The 23,081-nt window shown below is 39.1% G+C and overlaps 1 protein-coding gene across 4 annotated transcripts in view; it reads left to right on the top strand.

The window, feature by feature from the left end:
• ASCC1 (activating signal cointegrator 1 complex subunit 1) overlaps window positions 1-23,081 on the top strand; it is a 105,573-nt gene that overhangs the window by 23,285 nt on the left and 59,207 nt on the right. For all 4 annotated transcript variants that reach the window (XM_038534276.1, XM_038534277.1, XM_038534275.1 and 1 more), the window contains exon 6: window positions 15,129-15,265. In XM_038534276.1, coding sequence (XP_038390204.1) covers window positions 15,129-15,265 — 137 coding nt within the window. The remainder of the gene's footprint in view (window positions 1-15,128; window positions 15,266-23,081) is intronic.

Genomic DNA, 23,081 nt, shown 5'->3' with positions numbered 1-23,081 from the left:
CAGGTGGAGAAGCAGGCTCCCCGCCGGGAGCCCGATGTGGGACTAGATCTTAGGACTCTCTGATCCTGACCTGAGCCAAAGGCAGATGCTCAACCACTGAGCCACCCAGGTGCCCCTCCAAAGTTTGTTTTTAAGCCCCTTAGGGGCAGATGTAGAGTATGCTTTACTGTAGGGCTAATTTAGCTTCACTACTAAGGTGTATCCTTTCTGGTATCTCTGGTCATTGTTCTGTGTATTTAAGAATAGTCTCTCCATTCTGGCTGGTAAGAATTTGAATATTTACCTGCTATTTGAACTTTGGGTATTGTTTGGCTAACAGCTTCTGTTAGTTGTTCTTATCTGGTCTTGTGAGTTTCACGTGAGCTCTACAAGTGCAGATTGTTGTTCAGCCAAAGTCTGAAAGAGACTTTACGCAGATTTCTTGATTTGCATCTACCCCCACTTTTTTTTTTTTTTTAACTTCCTCCTCTAGTGGTTAGCCCTGCAAATTTTATTTGCCTTGGCATTCATTCCTGAAATCCACTTTTTGTCATCTCAACTCACTGGGCTCTGGTTTCCCCACTCTGTACCACTGTGGAAGTGGTACAAAAAGCCAGGATGGGACTCAGTTTGCTCTTTTCTCCTAACTTAGGGATCACTTTTCAGGACTATTAATCTAATGCCTGTAAACATTTGATTTATATATTTTATCTAGTTTTCTAGTTATTGATAGCAGGAGGACGAGTTCTATAGGAATTAATTTTCCCTGGGCAAGAGGAGATATTCTCATATATTTTTAAATGGAGATATTCATACAGCATAAAATTCCCATTATTGAAGTGCACAGTTCAGTGATATTTAGTATCTTTATTACAGTGCAACCATTGCTACTAATTCTAGTATGTTTCCATTGCCCCAAAAAAGTAAATCCCATATCCACTAAGCTGTCACTCCCCATTGCCACCTTCCTCCAGCCCCTGACAAGCACTCATTTACTTTCACCATGGGTTTGCCTATTTTGAATATTTCATGTAAATGGAATCATATGATGTGTAGCCTTTTGTGTTTCACTTACAGTGTTTTTAAGGCTTATCTATGGTTTATCATGTAACACTATTCTTTCTATGGCTGAATAATATTCCATTGTATGGATATACCACATTTTGTTTACATATTCCTCCATGATGAACATTTGACTTGTTTCCATTTGTGGGCTATTATGAATAATGCTTCTGATGATTTGTAATCTTGTAAATAAGGCTAGGTTTACCACTAGTTTTATTCACTCATTCAACATTGAGTGATATATAAAATAGCAAGTAATTGTTGAGCTCTCGCCTTGTGCTAGACAGTGTCCTGAGTGCTTTCTGTGTTATTTTGTTTAATCTTCAGTCCATCCTTATGTGGTAGATATTAATATTCCATTTTATTGATGAAGGAATGGAAATTCTGGGAGAGTAACTTACCCAAGGTACTACAGTTATGGGTCTACTGTGCTAAGTAGAATGGGTGATACAGCATTGTGTGTGACCTAATAATTGCTCTAATTCATACAATCCAATAAAACAAATATATGAGGTTAGTTGTGGTAGTCACTATAGGAAATTATTTGAATGGAAAAGAATCCTGTTGAAATTGAATATATTTTGGGGTGCTCTTTGGTTTTTTTGGTGGAACATGTGACTCTTGATCTCAGGGTCCTGAGTTCAAGTCCCACATTGGGCATAGAGATTACTTAAAAGCATATATATATTTTTTTAAAAGAAAGAAATTCAAGATGTTTTGATGATTGCTTGTCTGTTAACCAGTTTTACTAGTCTTTTAGCAAGTATTTTCTTTTATTTATTTTAATTTAATTTAATTTAATTTAATTTAATTTAATTTGTAAGTAATCTCTATACCCGTCATGGGGCTCAAACCTACAACCCTGAGATCAGGAGTTGTACACTAATGACTAAGCCAGCCAGGTGCCCCCAGCAAGTGTTTCATTGAGACCAACCTTTACTAAAATTGGATAGTAATTTGCACAGTATTTGAAGATTTAAAAAAAGAATAAGAAAGCCTTCCCTGTTATACTTCTTTTGAGAAGCAGAGACACAAGCAGAGGGAGAAACAGGCTCCATTCAAAGAGCCTGACGTGGGACTCAATCCTGGATCCCAAGATCATGCCCTGAGCCAAAGGTAGATGTTCATCCGCTGAGCCACCCAGGCATCCCGTGCTTGGATTTTTCAATTCTAAATCATATATTCCCTAATTGTTAAAAAAAGATATATGGATCAGATATCATCTAAGAAGGCCTTTTGTTTATTAGGGATGTCTATCTTTAGTCCTGAATCAGGACTGCAAGAAGTGAGACTATCTTCTTAAAACAACTCATTAATATTATTAGATTATTAAATATTAATAGTATTTTGAAAGATTTTTATTCTCTTTTTTAAAGTAGGCTTCATGCCCAACATGGGGATCAAACTCATGACCCTGAGATCAAGAGTCACATGCTCCATCATCTGAGCCAGCGAACCGGCTCCCATAAATAATATTTTTAAAAGGTGAATTTATCCTCTTGGATAGTTATGTCAAACATATCAAGTCCTTTTGGGATCTCGTGTGAAAGATACTATTGAAATATGAGTTTATTAGTTTACATTTGTACCCTACCCTATTATGAGTTTTCTGTTGCTGCATAGTAAATTACCTCAATCTTGGTAGCTTTAAACAATATCCATTTATCATCTCATAGTACTTAGTAGTTCTGTAGATCAGAGAATCTTGTGGGTTCAACTGGGTTCCCTGCTTAGCGTCTCACAGGCTGAGATCAAGGTGTTGGCCATTTTGGAACACACCAGAGGCCCTGGGGAAGAGTCTACTTCCAAGTTCAGTTCCTTGTGGCTGTAGTCCTGAGTCCCCATATCCTTGATACGTGCCCCTTCTAGCTTCCATTAAATTCTCCTATGCTTCAAATCTCTGACTTCTGCCATCAGCCAGAGAAAACTGCTTTTTTTAAAGAGCTCATGAGTATAGATCAGGCTCGTTTGGGATAATCTCCCTATCTTAAGGTTAACTGTGCCATATAACATAGCAGTGACGTCTCATTACTTTCATAGGTTCTACTCCCAATCAAAGGAGAAGGGATTATATGAGAGTCCGGGTCATTGAAGGTTATTCTTAGAATTCTGCCTACCACAGATATTTAAAGACTTTATATATTTTAGAGAGAGAGAGTAGGAGGGAGCAGAGGGAGAGAGGAGAGCAACAAGCAGACTCCACACTGAGCGTGGAGCCTAATGCAGGGCTTGATCCCATAAACCCGAGATTACAACCTGAACCAAAACCAAGAGTCCAGTGCTTAACTGACTGAGCCACCAAGGTGCCCTATATTTTCATTTTTAAAAAATATTTATTTATTTATTTTGAGAAAGAGAGCGTGGAAGGGGAGGGGCAGAGGAAGAGGGGGAGTCCCAAGCAGACTTTCTGCTGAGCCTAGAGCCCGACTCTGGGCTTGATCTTATGACCTCAAGATCATGACCTGCGCTGAAGTCAGGAGTTGGACGCTTAGGGTCACCTAGGTGGCTCAGTTGGTTAAGCATCTGACTCTTGGTTTTGGCTTTGGCTCAGGTCATGATTCCAGGGTCCTGGGATTGAGCCCTGCATCGAGCTCCCTGCTCAGTGAGGAGTCTGCTTCTCACTCTCTTAGAGGGATCTCTCAGATGGATCTGCCCCTTCCTTAGCTTATGTGCGTGCTTGCTCTCTTTTTCGCACATGCACACTCCTCTCTCAAATAAATAGATACGATCTTTAAAAAAAAAAAAAAGAGTTGGATGCTTCACTGACTGAGCCACCCTGGTGCCCCTCCATTTTCATTTTTATTTTATTTTTAAAGAATATTTATTCATGAGAGATGCAGAGAGAGAGAGAGAGAGAGAGAGAGAGAGAGGAGCAGGTGGGGAGCCTGATACGGGGCTCCCAGGACCCCAGGATCACGACTTGAGCCAAAGGTAGATACTCAACCACTGAGCCACCCAGGTGCCCTTAATTTTCTTTTTTAAAAAATTTATTTATTTATTTATTTATTATTTATTTATTTATTTATTTATTTATTTATTTATTTATTTATTTATTTATATTCATTCATTCATTCATGAGAGAAACACACGGGGGGCGGGGGGGAGGCGGGGCGCAGAGACACAGGCAGAGGGAGAAGCAGGCTCCATGCAGGGAGCCAGACATGGGATTCGATCCTGGGTCTCCAGGACCACACCCTGGGCTGAAGGCGGCACTAAACCACTGAGCCACCTGGGCTGCCCAGTTTTCATTTTTAAACATTGTTGTGAAGGTCACATTTTTGATATAACAGAGGACCTTTCTCCTCACATTGTATCTTTCCCTCACCCTTGAACTTTTATTCCTTTAAAAAAGTCTCTTTTCTGTCTTTATTTGGTGGCATGCTTGTCCTTGACCTCACCCTTGATTCTCCAAGGAAACTGTGAATTTACCTTTTAGAAGAGCGTTTTCTGAAATCACCTTCCTTTGTGCTGATCAGTTTATAAGAAATGTTATTTCACTCCAGACATTATCACTATCATCCCTGTGCTGCAGCTCTTTAAGCCTGAGTATTTAATGTAGGATTTAGAAGCTCGCAGACATCTGCAAGGTATTTTTCATCTGTGTGATCTGTAGATAAACTGCACCTTACTTTTTCACTCTTTCGTCTCTTGCATTAATATTCAAAGATGTCTTCACTGTCTGTGAGTTCAAGAAGTATATTAAAACCCTGTATATCTCTCAGTCATTCTATAGCTGGTAATGCTGCTATAATTCTATTTTATCTCACAGCAGGGTCCAGTAGAAAGCACATCAGTAATGAAAAACAGTAATTCAAAAATGTGTTTGGTGGAGCATTCTGAGGGCTTATAGCAACAGGGGGTTTCTCAGGCTGCCTGGAGAACCTGGATAGGTTATAGCTCCAGAAACTACATAGTTCTGCTCACATTGTAATGTGAAGGCTGACACTGGGCAGAAGGGACTAATGGATCTGGGTCCTCCCCCCCCCCCCCCCCCCCCGAGTTGGGATTATTTTTCCATTTAGTATTCATTGAAGAAGAAAATTTATATATAAAACCTTTGGTGTATAATTTAGGATTCTTCATATATAAGGGGAGTTGTGGGATTTTTAATTATCTTATGAACTAATTTAGAATGGAGATGGAATAGTTGTCTTTGGTTGTAAGAAAATTGTAAATTCCTGAGTCTTGCTGTTGGGTAGGAAAGTAAGAAATGTTTTATATATGTGTGTGTATATATATATAATTTTTTTTATTGGAGTTCGACTTGTCAACATATAGTATAACACCCAGTGCTCATCCCGTCAAGTGCCCCCCTCAGTGCCCATCACCCAGTCACCCCATCGCCCCACCAACCTCCCCTTCCACTATCCCTTGTTTGTTTCCCAGAGTTAGGAGTCTCTCATGTTTTGTCACCCTCTAATTTTTCCCACTCATTTTCTTTCCAGAAAGTAAGAAATGTTTATAAGATTCATATATTGCACAATTTGAATGGAGATATTTGCTTTGAACAAATGTTTATCTTCTATTCATTCGGTATTTATTAGATGTCTGCCATTTGCCAGGTTATGTATTATGTACTAACGATGGACTCTACTCTTATGGATGTTGTACTCTAGGGAGGGAAATCATGTGGATATAGTTACAGCATTGTGCGATAGGTGCCATTAGGGGGGACTGCAGTGGGTACCTACAGAAGATGTTCTCCAGTGGTTGGAAAAGGGAGGTGACACTTGAGCAGAGTCTTGATGGAAGAACAAAAGCTTGTACCAGGTTGGCAAGTAGGGGGTGGGCATTCTCTGCAGGGGAAATGGCACCTGCAAGGTATGGCAGTGTTCTAGTCTGTTTTCAAGGGAGAGTGGGGAGGTTTTTAAGAGTAGAGTCTAGAAGTGGGTAGGGTAGGGAAGAGTGGCAAGGTGAATGGTATCCAGGTGGTAAAAGGTCTTGTATGGGTAAAGGATTTTGGTTGTATCCTAGGATTGAGCCCAGCGTGGGGCTCCTGCTAACTGGGGAGCCTGCTTCTCCCTCTCCCTCTGCCTTTCTCCCTCCACTTGTGCTTGCTTACTTGCTCTCTCTCTCTCTCTTTCTCTCTCACATACACACACACACAAATAAATTAAAGCTTTGTATAAAAAATTATTAACTTAGAATTGTAGAAAAATAATTCTGAAGGCAGTGTGCAGAGTGGATTGAGGGTTAAGGAGTGGGGTACCAGAGGCAACTACCAGTTAGAACCTATTGATAGAGTCTATTGAAAAAAAAAAAGACTAGGGGCACCTGGGTGGCTCAGTTGTTTAAGCATCTGCCTTTGGCTCAGGTCATGATCCCTGATAGAACCCCATGTCGGGCTCCCTGCTCTGCGGGGAACCTGCTTCTCACTCTCGTTCTGCCTGCTGCTGCACCTGCTTGTGCTCTCCCTCTCTCTGTCAAATAAATAAAATCTTTTAAAAAAAGAAAAGACTAGATCTGGGGTTTATTTAGGAGGTTATGTACTCCAGAAATATTACAGAGGTCTCTAAGGTGGGGATAATAATAGTACCCATCTTTACTGCTGATATGAAGAGTAAATGTGTTAATAGATTATGGTGTTTAAGCTATGTGCAGAGCATGGCACATAGCTAGTGCTGTATAAGTGTTAGCTGTTTCTGTAATAATGCCATAGATTACAGTATGGGCGATGAGGGAAAGCGTGGCATCCAAAAGAAGCTAAGGGTCTGATTTGAAGAAGTGGTGTACTGTTAACACATTACTAATGTTTGAGTGATCAGTGTCTGGAAATGAATGTAGGTTGGTAGATAGATTGTGAATTAGTGCTTACAACTAACTTAAGGAGGATAGTCAAGCTTTTAGAAAAGTAAGGTTAGGGGCAACCCAGGTGGCTCAGCGGTTTAGCACCACCTTTAGCCCAGGGCATGATCCTGGAGACCTGGGATCGAGTCCACGTCAGGCTCCCTGCATGGAGCCTGCTTCTCCCTCTGCCTGTGTCTCTGCCTGTGTCTCTGCCTCTCTTTCTCTCTGTGTCTCTCATGAATAAATAAAAAAAAATCTTAAAAAAAAAAAAAAAAAAGAAAAGTAGGGTTAACCCCTCATTGTTTTCATTAAAGATAAGAAGGATGCATTCTTTAGTAAAGGGAGGATACTCTTTGCTCCTTTTTATGGGTAAGGATATTTAGACAGTGCATTCTTTTTTTCTGGTCAGTATAAAATCTAATGTTTGAATATTTGTCCTTTGTTTTTAAGAATCTCCACTTTCCCGTAATTACGTCTGTATAGAATTTATAAGCCAGAAGAATCCAATCCAAACTCTGTTTTCTGAAGCATATTCAACTTAAGATATTTAATAACATATAGAGACTCTCTTGAACATTCTTTTTTTTTTTTTTTTTCTTTTTAAAGATTTTATTTATTTATTCATGATAGTCACAGAGAGAGAGAGAGGCAGAGACACAGGCAGAGGGAGAAGCAGGCTCCATGCACTGGGAGCCCGACGTGGGATTCGATCCCGGGTCTCCAGGATCGCGCCCTGGGCCAAAGGCAGGCGCCAAACCGCTGCGCCACCCAGGGATCCCTCTCTTGAACATTCTTAAAGAATAATAGAAATGACTCAGCAGAGTCATTTAATTAGCTCTTGATGGTGCTTTATAAAGCGAGCAGAGATGGTATTTGTTTAGAGTGGTACATGGCCATGTAAGAAGCAGGAAGCAGGGGAAGCCTGTATTTATTCCATACTGTGTGCCAGAGGCTTCTTCACACATGTCTCTTTTAATCCTCAGAACAACTCTGTGAGGGAAATGTCCTTTTTATAGATGATGAAATTGAAGTTTCAGGACAATTGAGTAACTCACTTTGGATCACACTGCTGATAGGAGGCAGAATTAGAATTTGAATGTAGGCCTGTCTGGTTGCAAAGCTAAATGCTCTTTTCACCAGTCTGCCTTATTTGAATAACTTTCCTGTGTGAATGAGATTTATGTCACTTGCCCAGAAGTGATTTCATGGGGTTTAGCCATAAAAAAGGAAAGAAAATATGAGCATAGGGAAGGCTCCCATGTTTATTTCCTGTCCTTGCATGGAATATCAGGAAGTGAATTGGTGGATCCCTCATGAATACCTATTTTGTACTTAATTATAGGTTTTGTGGGAGCATGTAAAAAATTTATAGGACCTTTGACGTAGAGGTAAACTAGGCCATCTCCTACAAAGGAGGAAAACGAGGTCCAGGGAAGCGAAATTGCTTGCCTAATTACAGCTGGTTTGTAACAGAGTCAAAATTAGAACCCTAGACTCTGTATTCCAGGTTTAAAGGCCTTTTATAGTTAAATCACGTACCTTTGCTATGCCTGGAGCTCCTAGAAGATGATAACCGTGAATATAATTTGAGGAATTTTTTTTGCTTTGTTTTGTTTTGTCCCTGGTTCTCAGCATGTAATGTCAAATCAGAGTGCTTCTGGTGGTACAGGTTTGCATTAGATTCATAGGTGTTCTTAACTCTTACGTAATGGCATGGAGGCTTCCCCTTGCTAGCTGACAGCTCTGGCAGATGTGCCTGCGTTATATCCCATCTGTGTGGAGAGGAAGATTGAGTTCTACCTGGGGCTTTAAGGAAGCAGAGAGAATGAGTGAATGCTCCATGGTGGGCTAATCCATACTTTCCTCCACTGGCCTTTTCCCCAAGCTTGACATTTTTAGATTTCGCTATTACTTGTTAATTGTTCATGCTGATAGCATTGCCAGCAGTTCTGCCCCAGTGGAGCCCACGTGCTGGATTAAAAGTGCAATCAATGAAGGGCCTGTGAGGATGTGGTAGTTGCTAGTGATAGATCGTGGAGCTGCAGTTTGAAGGACGGGTAAGGTTGCACCTGAGACTGCTTAGTTAGGATGTGACCTGGATCTCTGCACTGTGGCTGAGGCCTGCACACCAGCTTTGGGGAGGTAGCTGGAGCATCATTTTCTCCTTGGATAAGCCCTTATTTAACAAATAAACACTTTAGGGGATCCCTGGGTCACTCAGCGGTTTGGCGCCTGCCTTCTGTCCAGGGCGTGATCCTGGAGACCCGAGATTGAGTCCCACATTGGGCTCCCAGCATGGAGCCTGCTTCTCCCTCTGCCTCTTTCTCTCTCTGTCTTTCATGAATAAATAAATAAAATCTTTAAAACAACAACAACAACAACAAATAAACACTTTAGATATGACATAGCCCTAAAGAAACACTTTCTTTTTTTCATTTAGACAGAACTGTTCTAGGGAATTCTGTTACCTCACCCTTTGCTGCTTCTTGTTGGGTGGAAAGTCGTCACCATTAGAATTTTCAGGCACCAGCCTGATTGTCCAACCTAATGGAGTAAAATCGTTCTAGCTGCAAGTAATGGTGAACTTGGAGCATGGCCCAGTGTAATTAAAACCCCTGGAGTAAAGAATTTGCTGTTGGTCTTTATTCATTTCAGTCAAGAGGCTTGTGGGTAGGAATATGATATATTCCGAGCAAAGACAAATAGTGGCTCTAGAGATTTATGCCATCGCCTTGAAGATTGTTTGGTTCCACATAAAATTTGGTTCCACATTAAATTTATATAATTCAGTAAGAGAAAAGATTTTTCTTCATAGATGGCATTGCTAAAATTCAGGGTGTTTCTCCATTTACTAAAAGACTGTCCAGTGGGATTACATATAAATGATATAATTTCTTTTTTTTTTTTTAATTTTTTTTTTTTTAATTTATTTATGATAGTCACAGAGAGAGAGAGAGAGAGAGAGGCAGAGACATAGGCAGAGGGAGAAGCAGGCTCCATGCACTGGGAGCCCGACGTGGGATTCGATCCCGGGTCTCCAGGATCGCGCCCTGGGCCAAAGGCAGGCGCCAAACCGCTGCGCCACCCAGGGATCCCCTAAATGATATAATTTCTAATACAGTTAAAGAATGAAGGCTTATGACTCAGAGTTCTCCAGAAGAATTCAGATTGTGTGGCCGTTAGGTATCCCATCTGTTCTTTTTCCTGCTCTTTTGTGTTCTCTATGTTTTGTTTCCCAGTATTTAATATTTTCTTGGCAAGTGAACTCAGGTTGACCTAAGTGATAGGCTCTCAGAGAATAAGGTAAGGAAGGAAAAGTTCTAGAGCTTCCTTTTGCTAGGTAGTAAGTTTTTTTGTATTGTTTTAAACCATTAAATTTGTGGTAATTTGTTACAGTACCAATAGGATACTAATAATTTTAAGCTCACAGAAAAGTTGTAAGACTAAGGATAGCACCCTTTACTCATACTCAGAACACTCTGTTTTTATCATTCTCCCTCTCTTTTTTCTTTCTTTCTGAACCATTTAGAGTGTGTTGTGCATATTATGGCCTTCTAACCTAACGATATATGAGCAGTTCAGTTTCCCCATGTCCTTAATGTCTGTCTTTTTTATTATAGTCATTCTGATGGGGGTGAGGCAATATCTCATTTTGATTTTGATGTGCATTTCCTTGATGACTAATGACGTTCAGCATCTTTTCACATGTTTCTTAGTCATTAGTATATCTTCTTTGGTGAAATTTCCATTCAGATTCTTTGTTCATTTTCACATGGAATTATATATCTTTTTATTATTGAATTTTAAGAATTTATTATATATTTATATTTATTAGATATATGAATTGTAAATATTTTTCTCCCAGATATTTTTCTCTGTGGCTTGTCTTTTCATTTTCATTTTCTTTTTTGGTTTTTTTTTTTTTTTACGATTTTATTTATTTTTTCATGAGAGACGAGAGAGAGAGGCCAAGACGCAGGCAGAGGGAGAAGCAGCTCCATGCAGGGAGCCCGATGTGGGACTCCATCCTGGGACTCCAGGATCACGCCCTGGGCCGAAGGCAGATGCTCAACCCCTAAGCCACCGGGGCTGCCCAATGGAATCTTTTGAAGTACAAGTTTTTAAATTTGATTAAGTTCAATTCATCCTATTTTTTTCTTTTATAGATCATGCTTTTATGGTGTCACATCAAGGAAAGGCAAATATTAATATCTCTTTTTAGAGAATTATGAGATTTGCTTTATTCTCCATTTAGTGATCAGATCCATTTATTGTGTGAGCTTTGTTGAATGCGTAAGGACTTGCCTCTGGGTGATGATCACATTGTTCCTGCCTCTTCTAAATGGCTGTTACTAATGAGGCAATATAGTATTGATCAAAAGTGTAGACTTTGTGGCTTGACTGCTTGGGTTTGAATTTTAGCTTTATCTCTTACTAGCAGTATTACTTTGGGAAAGTTATTTTACTTCTCTGTGCCTCAATTTCCTCATCTGTAAAATGGGGATAATATATCTTTCCTCATAGGGAATTTGTCTATGTAAAGTGCATAGGAAATGCCTGGAACAGAATAAGGGCAAAAAAAAAAAAAATACTAGCTCTTATTATGAAGGAGGCAATTCTCAACTGTAGTTTGGGATGAAGTTATGGATGGATTTTGGAATCATTTGAGGGGCATTTAAACACTTTGCATGCCTTTCTAAAATGACAGGTCCTGCCACAGGTTAGAGCAGCTGGGGTGATAAACATTGCACTTAGCCTTCCTTGACACATTTACAACTGATTGTTCCTTAAAATCACTTTAATTAAATGAGGCAATTTGAGTTGATGTGTAGAATCACAAAATTCTTCATCAGTTATAAAAATAAACTCCATTAACACTTAGAAAATGAATAATCTATTAACTCCTGTTGCCAACGCAAAAATTAGGCAGTCTTAGGCAAGCCAAGAACAGAATGTAAGCTATCTGTGTTTGATAAATTCATTTCTTTGCCTTTGGGGTAGTTTATTAATCCAGGGATCAGATTACGGAACCAGAACTTGGCAATGCAAAGTAGGATTTGTGCTTTGCTTTTGCTGGAGGAGAAGATTCTTAACTTTTTTCTTGTCTTCATTTGCAGAATGAACATAATGAAACTTGAGACCTACTTAGCTTCAAAAGGGATTCGTGATCTGATATGGGACTAGTATCAGGATACTTTTTTTTTTTTTTTTATAAGATTTTGTTTATTCATGAGAGACACAGAGAGAGAGCCAGAGACACAGGCAGAGGGAGAAGCAGACTCCTTGCAGGGAGCCCAATGGGGAACTTGATCCCTGCACCCCAGATCACGCCCTGAGCTGAAAGCAGACTTTCAACCGCTGAGCCACCCAGGGATCCCTAGTATCATAATACTTAAAGAATTTGTATAACTCAACAACAAATGGGCAAAGAATTCACATAGATATTTCTCCAGAGGAGGTATCCGACAAGGACATGAAAAGATGTTCAACATCGTAGGTCAACAGGGAAATGCAAATCAAAATACATTGAGGTAACATGTCCTACTCAGTAGAATGGCTATAATAAAATTTTGAAAGGAAAGTAGTAAGTGTTGACAAAGGTGGAGAGAAATAGGAACCCTTATACAGCTGCTAAGAATGTAAAATGATTGAGATGTGGAAAACTGGTGATTCCTCAAAAAATTAAGCATTAAAATTACTATGTAACCCAGCAGTTCCAGTCTTAGGTATATACCCAAAAGAACTGAAAACATGGCAACACAGAAACTTGTACATGAATGTTTATAGCAGCATTATGCGTAGTAGCCATGAGATGGTAGCAAACCAAATGGCCATTAAAGGTGAATGAATAAACAAATTATGTTATATATACACAATGGAATATTATTCAGCCATAAAAAGGAATGAAGTACCAATATACGGTATAACTTGGATGGACTTTCAGTTAACATGCTAAGTGAAAAAAGTCGGGCACAACAGTCATATATTGATTCCTTGTATATGCTATATCCAGAATAGATAAATCCAAAGAGACAGAAAGCAAATTAGAGGTTACCAGGGGATGAGTGATGCGGAATGGAGAATGATTAATGATTATGGAGTGTTTTTATGGGGTGAAAAAGTTTTGAAACTAAAGAGGACTGATGGTTGCACAACATTGTGAATACAGTAAATATTACTAAATTGTACACTTTAAAATGGTTAATTGTATGTTAAGTGAGTTGCACTTCAATTGTTTTTGAAAAGGGAGATTTATGAGTCTATTTACTATTTTGGCTACCCAGACACAAATGTTTTGAAGTGCAAAGAATAAGGAATGATGAAAAAGGATAACTATATTTGATGTGGCAACTCCAGTGTCTGGATATCTCTCCATATTCATTTTTCATTCTTCTCTCTGCTTGGGAGAATTTATTCTTAAAACATAATATTTTACCTGAAAATACTGTACTGTCTGCTAAGATAGAAACGGTGTTTTTTTTGTTTGTTTGTTTGTTTTAGATTTTATTTATTTATTCATGAGAGACACAGAGAGAGGCAGAGACATAGAGGGAGAAGCAGACTTCTTGAAGGGAGCCCGATGTAGGACTCCATCCCCAGACTCGGGTTCAAGCCCTGAGCCAAAGGCAGATGTTCAACCACTGAGCCACTCACTTATCCCAGAAACAGAGTTTTTTTTTTGTAGAGAGTATATTCTTTGGGGAATCCCATCAAAGAAAAAATCCCAGTTGCTCTGGGCCTAACAGAGCTGGTAAAGGAGCAAAAAAGATATTATTAGAGCCTACATTTAGAAGGTATTCTGTTTCCCCCAGCATGCCATTCTATCAGGCTACCAGTTCCTTTTCAAAAAAATTTATTTCATTGAGGTGAATTTCACATAACACAAAATCAGCCATTTTTTTTAAAGGTTTTATTTATTTATTCATGAGAGAGACACACACACACAGAGAGAGAGAGAGAGAGAGGCAGAGACATAGGCAGAGGGAGAAGCAGGCTCTGTGCTGGGAATCTGACGTGGGACTCGATCCCAGGTCTCCAGGATTATGCCCTGGAAAGCGGTGCTAAACCGCTGATCCACCAGGCTGCCCCCAAAATCAGCCATTTTAAAGGGAATGATACATTGGCATTTTGTGCACTTACAGAGTTATGTAACTATGAGCTCTGTATCACTTTGAAACATTTTCATCACCCCAAAAAGAAATCCTGTACCCATTAAGCATATGCTTGCCAGCATTTGTTATTTTCTACTTTTTTATTATAGCCAGCCAAATTGGTATGAAATGGTACCTTATTGTGGTTTTCATATGCATTCTCCTTAATGCCTAATGAAGTCGAACATCTTCATGTGCTTATTGGCCATTTGTATTTCTTCTTTGGAATAATGTCTACTCAAGTTCATTTTTTCTTCCTTTCTTTCTTTTCTTTTCTTTTCTTTTCTTTTCTTTTCTTTTCTTTTCTTTTCTTTTCTTTTCTTTTCTTTTCTTTTCTTTTCTTTCTTTCTTTCTTTCTTTTCTTTTCTTTTCTTTTCTTTTCTTTTCTTTCTTTCGGCAGAAGGAGAGGGAGAGAGAGAATCTTGAGCAGCCTCTGTGGCCAGGGTGAAGCCCAAGGTGGGGCTCGATCTTACAACCCTGAGATTATGACCTGAGCCGAAAATCAAGAGTTGGATGCTTAACTGACTGAGCCACCCAGGCACCCCTCAAATTCATTTTCTATTTTAAAAATTGAGTTCTTTGTTTTTCACTTGTGGAATGCATTCTTTATATATTATGGATGTACACCCTTAACAGATACATGATTTGCAAATATTTCTGTAATTCTGTAGGTTGTCTTTTTACTTTCTGATAGGTTGTCTTTTTACTTTCTTGATAGTGTCGATACACAAAAGTTTTTAATTTAGGTGAAGTCTCATTTATCTATTTTTGTCTTCTGTTGCCCATTCTATTGATTAATATCTAAGAATCTATTGCCAAGTCCAGGGTCATAAAGATTTTCCCCTAAGAAAACTCTTCTAAGAGTTTTATGGTTTTAGCTCTTATGTTTAGGTCATTGATCCATTTGATGTAATTTTATATATGGTATGAGGTATGGGTCCAACTTCGTTTTTTTGCATGTGGTTATTCAGTTGTCCTAGAATTATTTGTCGAGGAGATTCTTCTTTCTCCATTAATTTGTCTTGGCATCTGGTTGAAAAATCAGTTGGTCATAGATGTGTGGGCTTATCTCTGGACTCTAAATTCTCTCCCTGCCATTTACTTTTGTGTGGGCTGAGTTTCTTGTTTTTCTCCCTTTGATAACAGGATCATGGGGTTGATAGCACCATTTTCCAGAATCCCAAAAAACTTCACCTAACCATTGGGATGTTGGTGCTTTTGAGTGAACAAGAGATCCAGCAGACATGTGAGATGCTACAGCAGTGTAAAGAAGAATTCATTGAGTAAGTAATCTACAGGAAAGGGGAAGGCTGGTCATCTTTTACTGGCTTCTCTTTGGTATCACAGACTTGGTTTTGTGCGTAGGCAAACTTGTTTTTGTCATATGGTAACAAGGTTTGTTGACTCACCCAGTTGTACTTAACATTGGACCACTGTCCGAAAAGCTTAAAATGGATTTAAAGCAAAAATTAAAAATTTTTATGGAAAGACTTTATACTAGTTTAGTAGGCAAATTTTGTTATTAACAGGACATCCCATTATTTTCTTTGAAAGGAAATTTTCTTCATTATGTATTGAACAGTATGGGATACTGTACTAGTGTTTTGTGCTGCTTAACACATTACAATCTTGGTGGCTTAGAACAATGAAGATTTATTATCTTATAGGTCTATGGGGGTAGTCTGATATGGGTTTCACTAGGCTCAAATTAAAGTGTCAGCAGGGTTGTTTTCCTATCTGGGGGTTCAAAGGAAGAGTTTATTTCCTTGCTTTTATTTTTTATTTTTTTAAATTTTTAAAATTTTTTTTTAATTTTTTGCTTTTAAAGCCCATCTTCTGTGGTATACGTATACAATGGAATATTACTCAGCCATTAGAAACGACAAATACAAAAAAAAAAAACAACAAATACCCACCATTTGCTTCGATGGAACTGGAGGGTATTATGCTGAGTGAAATAAGTCAATCAGAGAAGGACAAACATTATATGGTCTACTTCATTTGGGGAATATAAAAAACAGTGAAAGGGAATAAAGGGGAAAGGAGAAAAAATGAGTGGGAAATATCAGAAAGGGAGACAGAACATGAGAGACTCCTAACTCTGGGAAAAGAACGAGGGGTGGTTGAAAGGGAGGTGGGCGGGGGGGTGGGGTTGACTGGGTGACGGGCACTGAGGGGGGCACTTGATGGGATGAGCACTGGGTATTATGCTATATGTTGGCAAATTGAACTCCAATAAAAAAATTTTTAAAAAAAGCCCATCTTCCTGAGGCTACATCCACATTCTTTGTCTAGTCACCTCCTTCTTCTGTCTTTGTCAGTAGCAGCTTTTCATCACTCTGACCCATTTATCTCTGTGATAAAGTTATCACATACTGGCCATAGTAGGGACAGGTTCACTGCTTTTAAGGACTCGTGATTTGATGGAGCCCACCCAGATAATTCAGGATAATCATCCCGTCTCAAACTCCTTAACCTTAATCACATCTGCAAAAGTCTGTCTGCCCTGTAAGATAGCCTATTTACAAATTCCAGAGAATAAGACGTGAATATCTCTGGAGGGCCATTATTCTGTTACCACAATAACTCAAACATACAACACGATTCCTTACAAAGGTCTTCATTGTATTTCAAGAAATGCACTTTAATTTTCTTTTTTAAATAAGGTAGTTTTGTAAGATACCAATAACTGTTCAAGTAGTCTCTTTGGGCTCCAGGAAAACATTGCTATTCTGGGGGCAGAGTTGTTATTCTTTTTACTATAAATTTTTTTTTTTTTTTAATTTATGATAGTCACACAGAGAGAGAGAGAGAGAGAGAGGCAGAGACACAGGCAGAGGGAGAAGCAGGCTCCATGCACTGGGAGCCCGACGTGGGATTCAATCCTGGGTTTCCAGGATCGCGCCCTGGGCCAAAGGCAGGCGCCAAACCGCTGCGCCACCCAGGGATCCCTACTATAAAATTTTAATTTACGTGTACATCTGACCTAACAGCTTTATTTAAAGAATCATCTTCCCTACTCTTTACTCCTTTTTCTTAAGATTGATGAAGAATAAGAGAAACTTGAAAACTGACTCATTTGAAGAGGATTTTTAAAATTCAGTTATATTCAGGTCCCATACTATTTTAATATGGCCTTGTAGAAATGGGTTCCCTAGTTCATTCGATAAGATGAGGTAAAAAGGATTTAAAAAATTTTATGTATATTATATATGAAACTGTGTAATGTAATGACATGTGGGCCATTTCTCCTTTTCCATTGTTTTGAAGATAAGATATTTTTCGGGACCCCTGGGTGGCTCAGTGGTTGAGCGTCTGCCTTTGGCTCAGGGAGTGATCCTGTGATCCTGGGATCGAGTCCCACATTGGGCTCCCTGCATAGAGCCTGCTTCTCCCTCTGCCTCTGTCTCTGCTTCTTTCTCTGTGTGTCTCATGAATAAATAAGTAAAATCTTTAAAAAAAATAAAAGATATTTTTCTTGAGCAAAATCATGAGCTGATGGAGTTTGCAGTCTGCAAAGAATACTTCTTTGTCTTGATCTTTGCTCACTGATGGATATAACTGTTTTCTCTCTGTCTTAATCTAAAATTCAAAATAATTGTTTGAAAATTAAATATTTACAATTTCCTTGTGTAAGATAAAACTTTATACCTTACTTCACAAAGCAGAGCAATGTTACCTGGTTTAAGGGTAAGTCCTTTATTTCCAGGTAGTTTTTTTGTTAAATGAAACTGAAAGCAGCTGCATTTTCTTGACTGCCATTAGGATAATCTTGCTAAGAAGTTGTTTCAGGGTAGATAAAATATTTGTTTAGGGAAGTTTTTTTTTTTTTTTTTTAACCTACGAAAATCAGGTCACAGGGTTTTAATCACTGAAGCTTTATCCTGAGCTATGTGAGGATTTAACTGAGTTCCTCTCTTTTATGTCTCTTGGTGCCTTTTGTGGCTAAATGCCAAATCTGAGTCCTTTTAAGCATGTCAGGGTTGGTGTGCATAGGAAATGAAGAGCAGCCTTAATAGTTCCTAAGAATTTTTGACATGACAGGATGAAAACAGTAATTGTAGTTTTTCAAATTCAGCAAAGCTTTTGAAATAGGACAAAGTTACACTGCCAAAAATCTGCAGTGCAGGCAAAAATTTTTTGAAGATCCTTTTTTCAAAAGCTGGAAAGATTCAAAACCAGCAAGTAGAGTAAGCCTCCCCAGGCCTCTTCTCCCACCTTCTCCTCTGCCACATTTACTCTCTTAAAAAGTATATAGTGCAAAATTAATTTATTTCTGAGGAGAAGGAGAATCAGATTTGGCTGTTTAGATGGATTAGAAGTGCCTTGTTTCCCTAAAAGGAAAAAAAATATCTCCTACATACTGAAAAAAAAAAAAAAAAAAAAAAAATATCTCCTACAAAAAAGAACCACATATATACATGTACATGAATACACACATGCACACACACTTACAGCCCTGGTGAGTAAAATGTATTATTTAACTTTTTTTCCTACATTACTGTTCTATCTATCTATCTATCTATCTATCTATCTATTTATTCTGTTCTACTTTAATCTCAGCCTTTGTGCTTGGTATAGTTAGAAAGACTCAGTAGGGAATCCCTGGGCTCAGCGGTTTGGTGCCTGCCTTTGGCCCAGGGCGTGATCCTGGAGCCCCGGGATCGAATCCCGCATCGGGCTCCTGGCATGGAGCCTGCTTCTCCCTCTGCCTGTGTCTCTGCCTCTCTTTCTCTCTCTGTGTCTATCATGAATAAATAAATAAATAAATAAACTCTTAAAAAAAAAAAAAGAAAGACTCAATAAACGGCATTGCTAATCTCAACCTTTTGTGTTGTAAAGATCCCAAATTAAAATACAAGAAAGGAAAACATTGAAATTGAATAGACTAATATATACTTCACTGGCTTTTTATTTTTAAAATTATTTATTTATTTATTACTCATGCGAGACACACAGAGAGAGAGGCAGAGACACAGGCAGAGGGAGAAGCAGGCTCTATGCAGGGAGCCCGACGCGGGACTCGATCCCGGGTCTCCAGGATCATGCCCTGGGCCGAAGGCAGCGCTAAAGCGCCGGGCCACCAGGGCTGCCCTTCACTGGCTTTTTAAATTGAAATATTAAATAAATGGGGCTAAATTCAGATTTAATGAAACCTGTAGTGCTATATACATATTTTAAAGAAACGGGTAGTTGAATATTTGTTTTAAATTTTGGGGTGCTTTTTGTGTTTAAGGGATGTTATCTGATCAGAAACAGAACTTTGGGGCAGCCCGGGTGGCTCAGCGGTTTAGCACCGCCTTCAGCCCAGGGTGTGATCCTGGAGACCCTGGATCGAGTCCCACGTCAGGCTCCCCGCATAGAACCTGCTTCTCCCTCTGCCTGTGTCTTTGCCTCTCTCTCTGTGTTTCTCATGAATAAATAAATAAAATATTAAAAAAAAAAGAAACAGAACTTTGATTTCAGTTCTTAAGCTAACGGCTCATGTAGCTCTATCGATTTTGAATGAATTATTCAGTGTCCAGTAAACGCCGAAGCTTTAAATGTATCCCTTGTGACTTTTCTTTGTGAGATGTAGAACACAAACAGTGCAGTGGCTCTAAGTAGATAGTCTGACAAATATGCAGTACTTCTTAGTTCCAGTATCACTCTTCTTGTACCTAAATGTTCCCCATAAGCCTGAGGTAGCACCAAATAGTAAGGTAAAGCAGGACAAGAGCGAGGAGGGAAGAGGAAAAATACCCACGGACCAGTGTTTGGTTCCTAATCATTGCCTCAGATGTCATTCAGTTGAAGAGTATGCTCAACTGGTGTCCCAGGTGGAACAGTTTTGTCATCAAGACAAAGAGCACCAGGCAAACCACTGAATTTCTCTCCCTCTTGATAAATCCTAGGGAAGGTTGAAAGAGTTTCTTTTCCTGCTCCAAAGGCAGGCTTTAGATCCTGTTTCATGGTTTCATTTTTTGTTGTTCTTGATACCCCATCTCATTCTAAAGATTTGAGGTAGTTTGTAATGAGGACATAGATATGAAAGAGAATCTTAAAGTCAGGGAGCTCAGAAACCGTGAAGATGGGATGGGGAGAAAATGTTTACCTGAAAACCAAGGCAATGTTCTAATTGTACTTGAACATTAGAATTTAGTAGTTTTCTGGCAGCCCCGTTGACTTAGTGGTTTGGTGCCACCCTTGGCCTGGGGTGTGATCCTGGAGACCGGGGATTGAGTCCCACATTGCGCTCCCTGCATGGAGCCTGCTTTTCCCTCTGCCTGTGTCTCTGCCTCTCTCTCTCTCTCTCTCTCTCTCTCTCTGTCTGTCTCTCATGAATAAATAAGTTTTAAAAAAATCTTTAAAAAAAGAATTTAGTGGTTTTCAAGTACTGGTATACTTGAACTGTATTCCACAAACACATCGATTATTACAGTTCTTTCTGATAAAAAGGACCATAGCATTTTTTTAAGGAAAGAATCCTTTGCTTGTTCTTTTTTTTTTTTTAAAGATTTAATTTATTTATTCATGAAAGACACAGAGAGAGAGAGAGAGAGAGAGGCAGAGACACAGGCAGAGGGAGAAGCAGGCTTCATGCAGCGAGCCTGATGTGGGACTTGATCCCAGGTCTCCAGGATCACACCCTGGGTTGCAGGCGGCGCTAAACCGCTACGCCACCGGGCTGCCCCCTTTGCTTGTTTTTAATGCAAGAAAAACTTGTCATGTAAATATTAACTCAAAATGATGATGAGCAGTGTCTTCAGGAATTTTGCAGAAGATACAGTGGTTCATATGGTTCTCTCTTGTATTGATCCCTAGAATTTGAGGTTATAACATTAGACATAATCCAGTAAAAACATATTAGGGGGAAACTAAACCAATGGTATGGTGCTTTTGGGTGATCTAACTATGCAGAGTTAGGACCCCCCCCCCACGTCCTCCCTCTTGGCCCCCCCTATGTATAGTTAGTATTAAACTGTTTTTCTCATGTAAGTTTGGTTGACTGCACTTTGATAGGATTGAATGGCAGTCTTTCATATTGAATTCTTTGGCTGTTACTTGAAAAGGAGATGTGTTGTTGGTTAAAGCTACAGGCCTTAGGTAAAAGTGCAGAGCTTGGCTTATGTTTTGGAATATCCCACTTATTAGAGGTGGTAATAGGGATTCTTATGATGAAGGCAATTTTTCTTGAATATCTGTCCAGAATATTTAGTTTCTTACTGAAAGAGATTCTATCTTGTGCAATAATATGGTTTTGAAGTTTTAGGGAAATATATATATTTTTAAAGATTTTATTTATTTGAGAGAGAGAAAGCTTGAGCAAGGTTGGGGAAGGCAGAGGGAGAGGTAAAAGCAGACTCCCCACTAAGCAGAGAGTCCAACGCAGGGCTCCATCCTAGGACCCTGGATCATGACCTGAGCTGAAGGCAGATGTTTAACTGACTGACCCCCCCAACTGCCCCTAAGAGAATCTTTGCCATGAAGATTCCTAGGCTACAAAGGGTCTTTGTATGGCTTTGGTTCAATATCAAAATAACTTTTTTGTTAGCAGAGATCTATGGAGTACCTATTTTATATAAGACTGTGCCAGGTGCTGGGGATATAGGAATAGACAAGATGGATGGACTCCCTGGCCTCATGAGTCTTGCAGAAGACTATGTGTGGTGAGCTGATTTTTAGCTAGGTTTCATCTTGGCACTGCAGGGCCATTTCTGGCTGAAGCTTGAGTCTGTTTAAGGCATCTGAGAAGAAGCAGGATGGTGAGGTTTTACTTAACAGAAAAGTAATACATGCACATGTGAAACTAATATAATGTATCTCAATTATACATCAGTTAAAATGAGGTAATAATGTATTAGTTTTGGAGAAGTCAAAATTGCAGATAAGCAAATATATCGCTTTTAATCCTACCACTTAAAGATGACTGTTAACGATCTCACACTTGTTTATATGCATGTGTGTAGTTTTTTCTTTGAGGTGTAATTTACTTACAGTAAAATGCACAGATCTTAAGTGTAGTTGATGAGTTTTAACAAACACCTACACTCACGTAACTTCAGCCAAATCAAAATGTGGTACATTGTCATCACTCTGCAGTTCCCTCGTGACCTTTTCCAAAAAATTCACTTCTCCCAGAAATAATTGTTGTTCTGATTTCTATTTCTATAGATTAATTTTGCTTGTTCATGAATGTCATATAAATAAAATCATTCAGTATATACATTTTTGTGTTTGGCTTCTTTTGTATCTGTGCAGTATAAAAAGTTGTGTTTGGCTTCTTTTGCTTCTATATTTTTATATTAGCTTTTTAATAGGTAATACACTTACATGGTTCAAATTTATTTTTATTTTTATTATTTTTAAAGATTTTATTTATTTACTCATGAGAGACACACAGAGAGAGAGAGAGAGAGGCAGAGACACAGGCAGAGAGAGAAGCAGGCTCCATGCAGGGAGCCCGACATGGGACTCAAACCCAGGTCTCCAGAATCAGGCCCTGGGCTGAAGGCAGCACTAAACCCCTGAGCCACCTGGGCTGCCCGGTTCAAAATTTTAAAGATACATCGTTAGCAGCAATTTGGCAATATTTATAAAAATTCTTCAAGAATAGGGATGCCTGGGTGGCTCAGTGGTTGAGTGTCTGCCTTTGGCTTAGGTCATGATCCCAGAATCCTGGGATCAGGTCCTGCTTCGGGCTCCCAGAGGAGAGCCTGCTTCTCCCTCTGCATATGTCTCTGCCTCTCTCTCTCTCTGTGTCTCTCATGAATAAATAAATAAAATATATTTTTAAAAAGTCTTCAAGAACAGAAACCCTTTTTTGTCCCAGTAGTTCAATTTCTAGGAGCCAAACCTAAGGAAATAATTATGAATTCAGCTACATAATCATAGCTGATAAAGGAAAGCTCTTTACAGAAGAATTCCAACTGGTGAATGTAGAAGTTATGATGAAATTAGAACATCACCATTTTGCAACCCCTGACAAAATAATGGATAAAGACAATGATTAGCAATGGCTGTTAAGATTTTTTTTTTAAGATTTTATTTATTTATTTGTGAGAGACACAGAGAGGCAGAGACATAGGCAGAGGGAGAAGCAGGCTCCATGCAGAGAGC

This window comes from Canis lupus, chromosome 4, assembly GCF_011100685.1.
Source record: "Canis lupus familiaris isolate Mischka breed German Shepherd chromosome 4, alternate assembly UU_Cfam_GSD_1.0, whole genome shotgun sequence".
Taxonomy (NCBI): Eukaryota; Metazoa; Chordata; class Mammalia; order Carnivora; family Canidae; genus Canis; species Canis lupus.
Note: the sequence above shows the minus strand (reverse complement) of the source record. Positions and strands in the feature narration are given on the sequence as shown.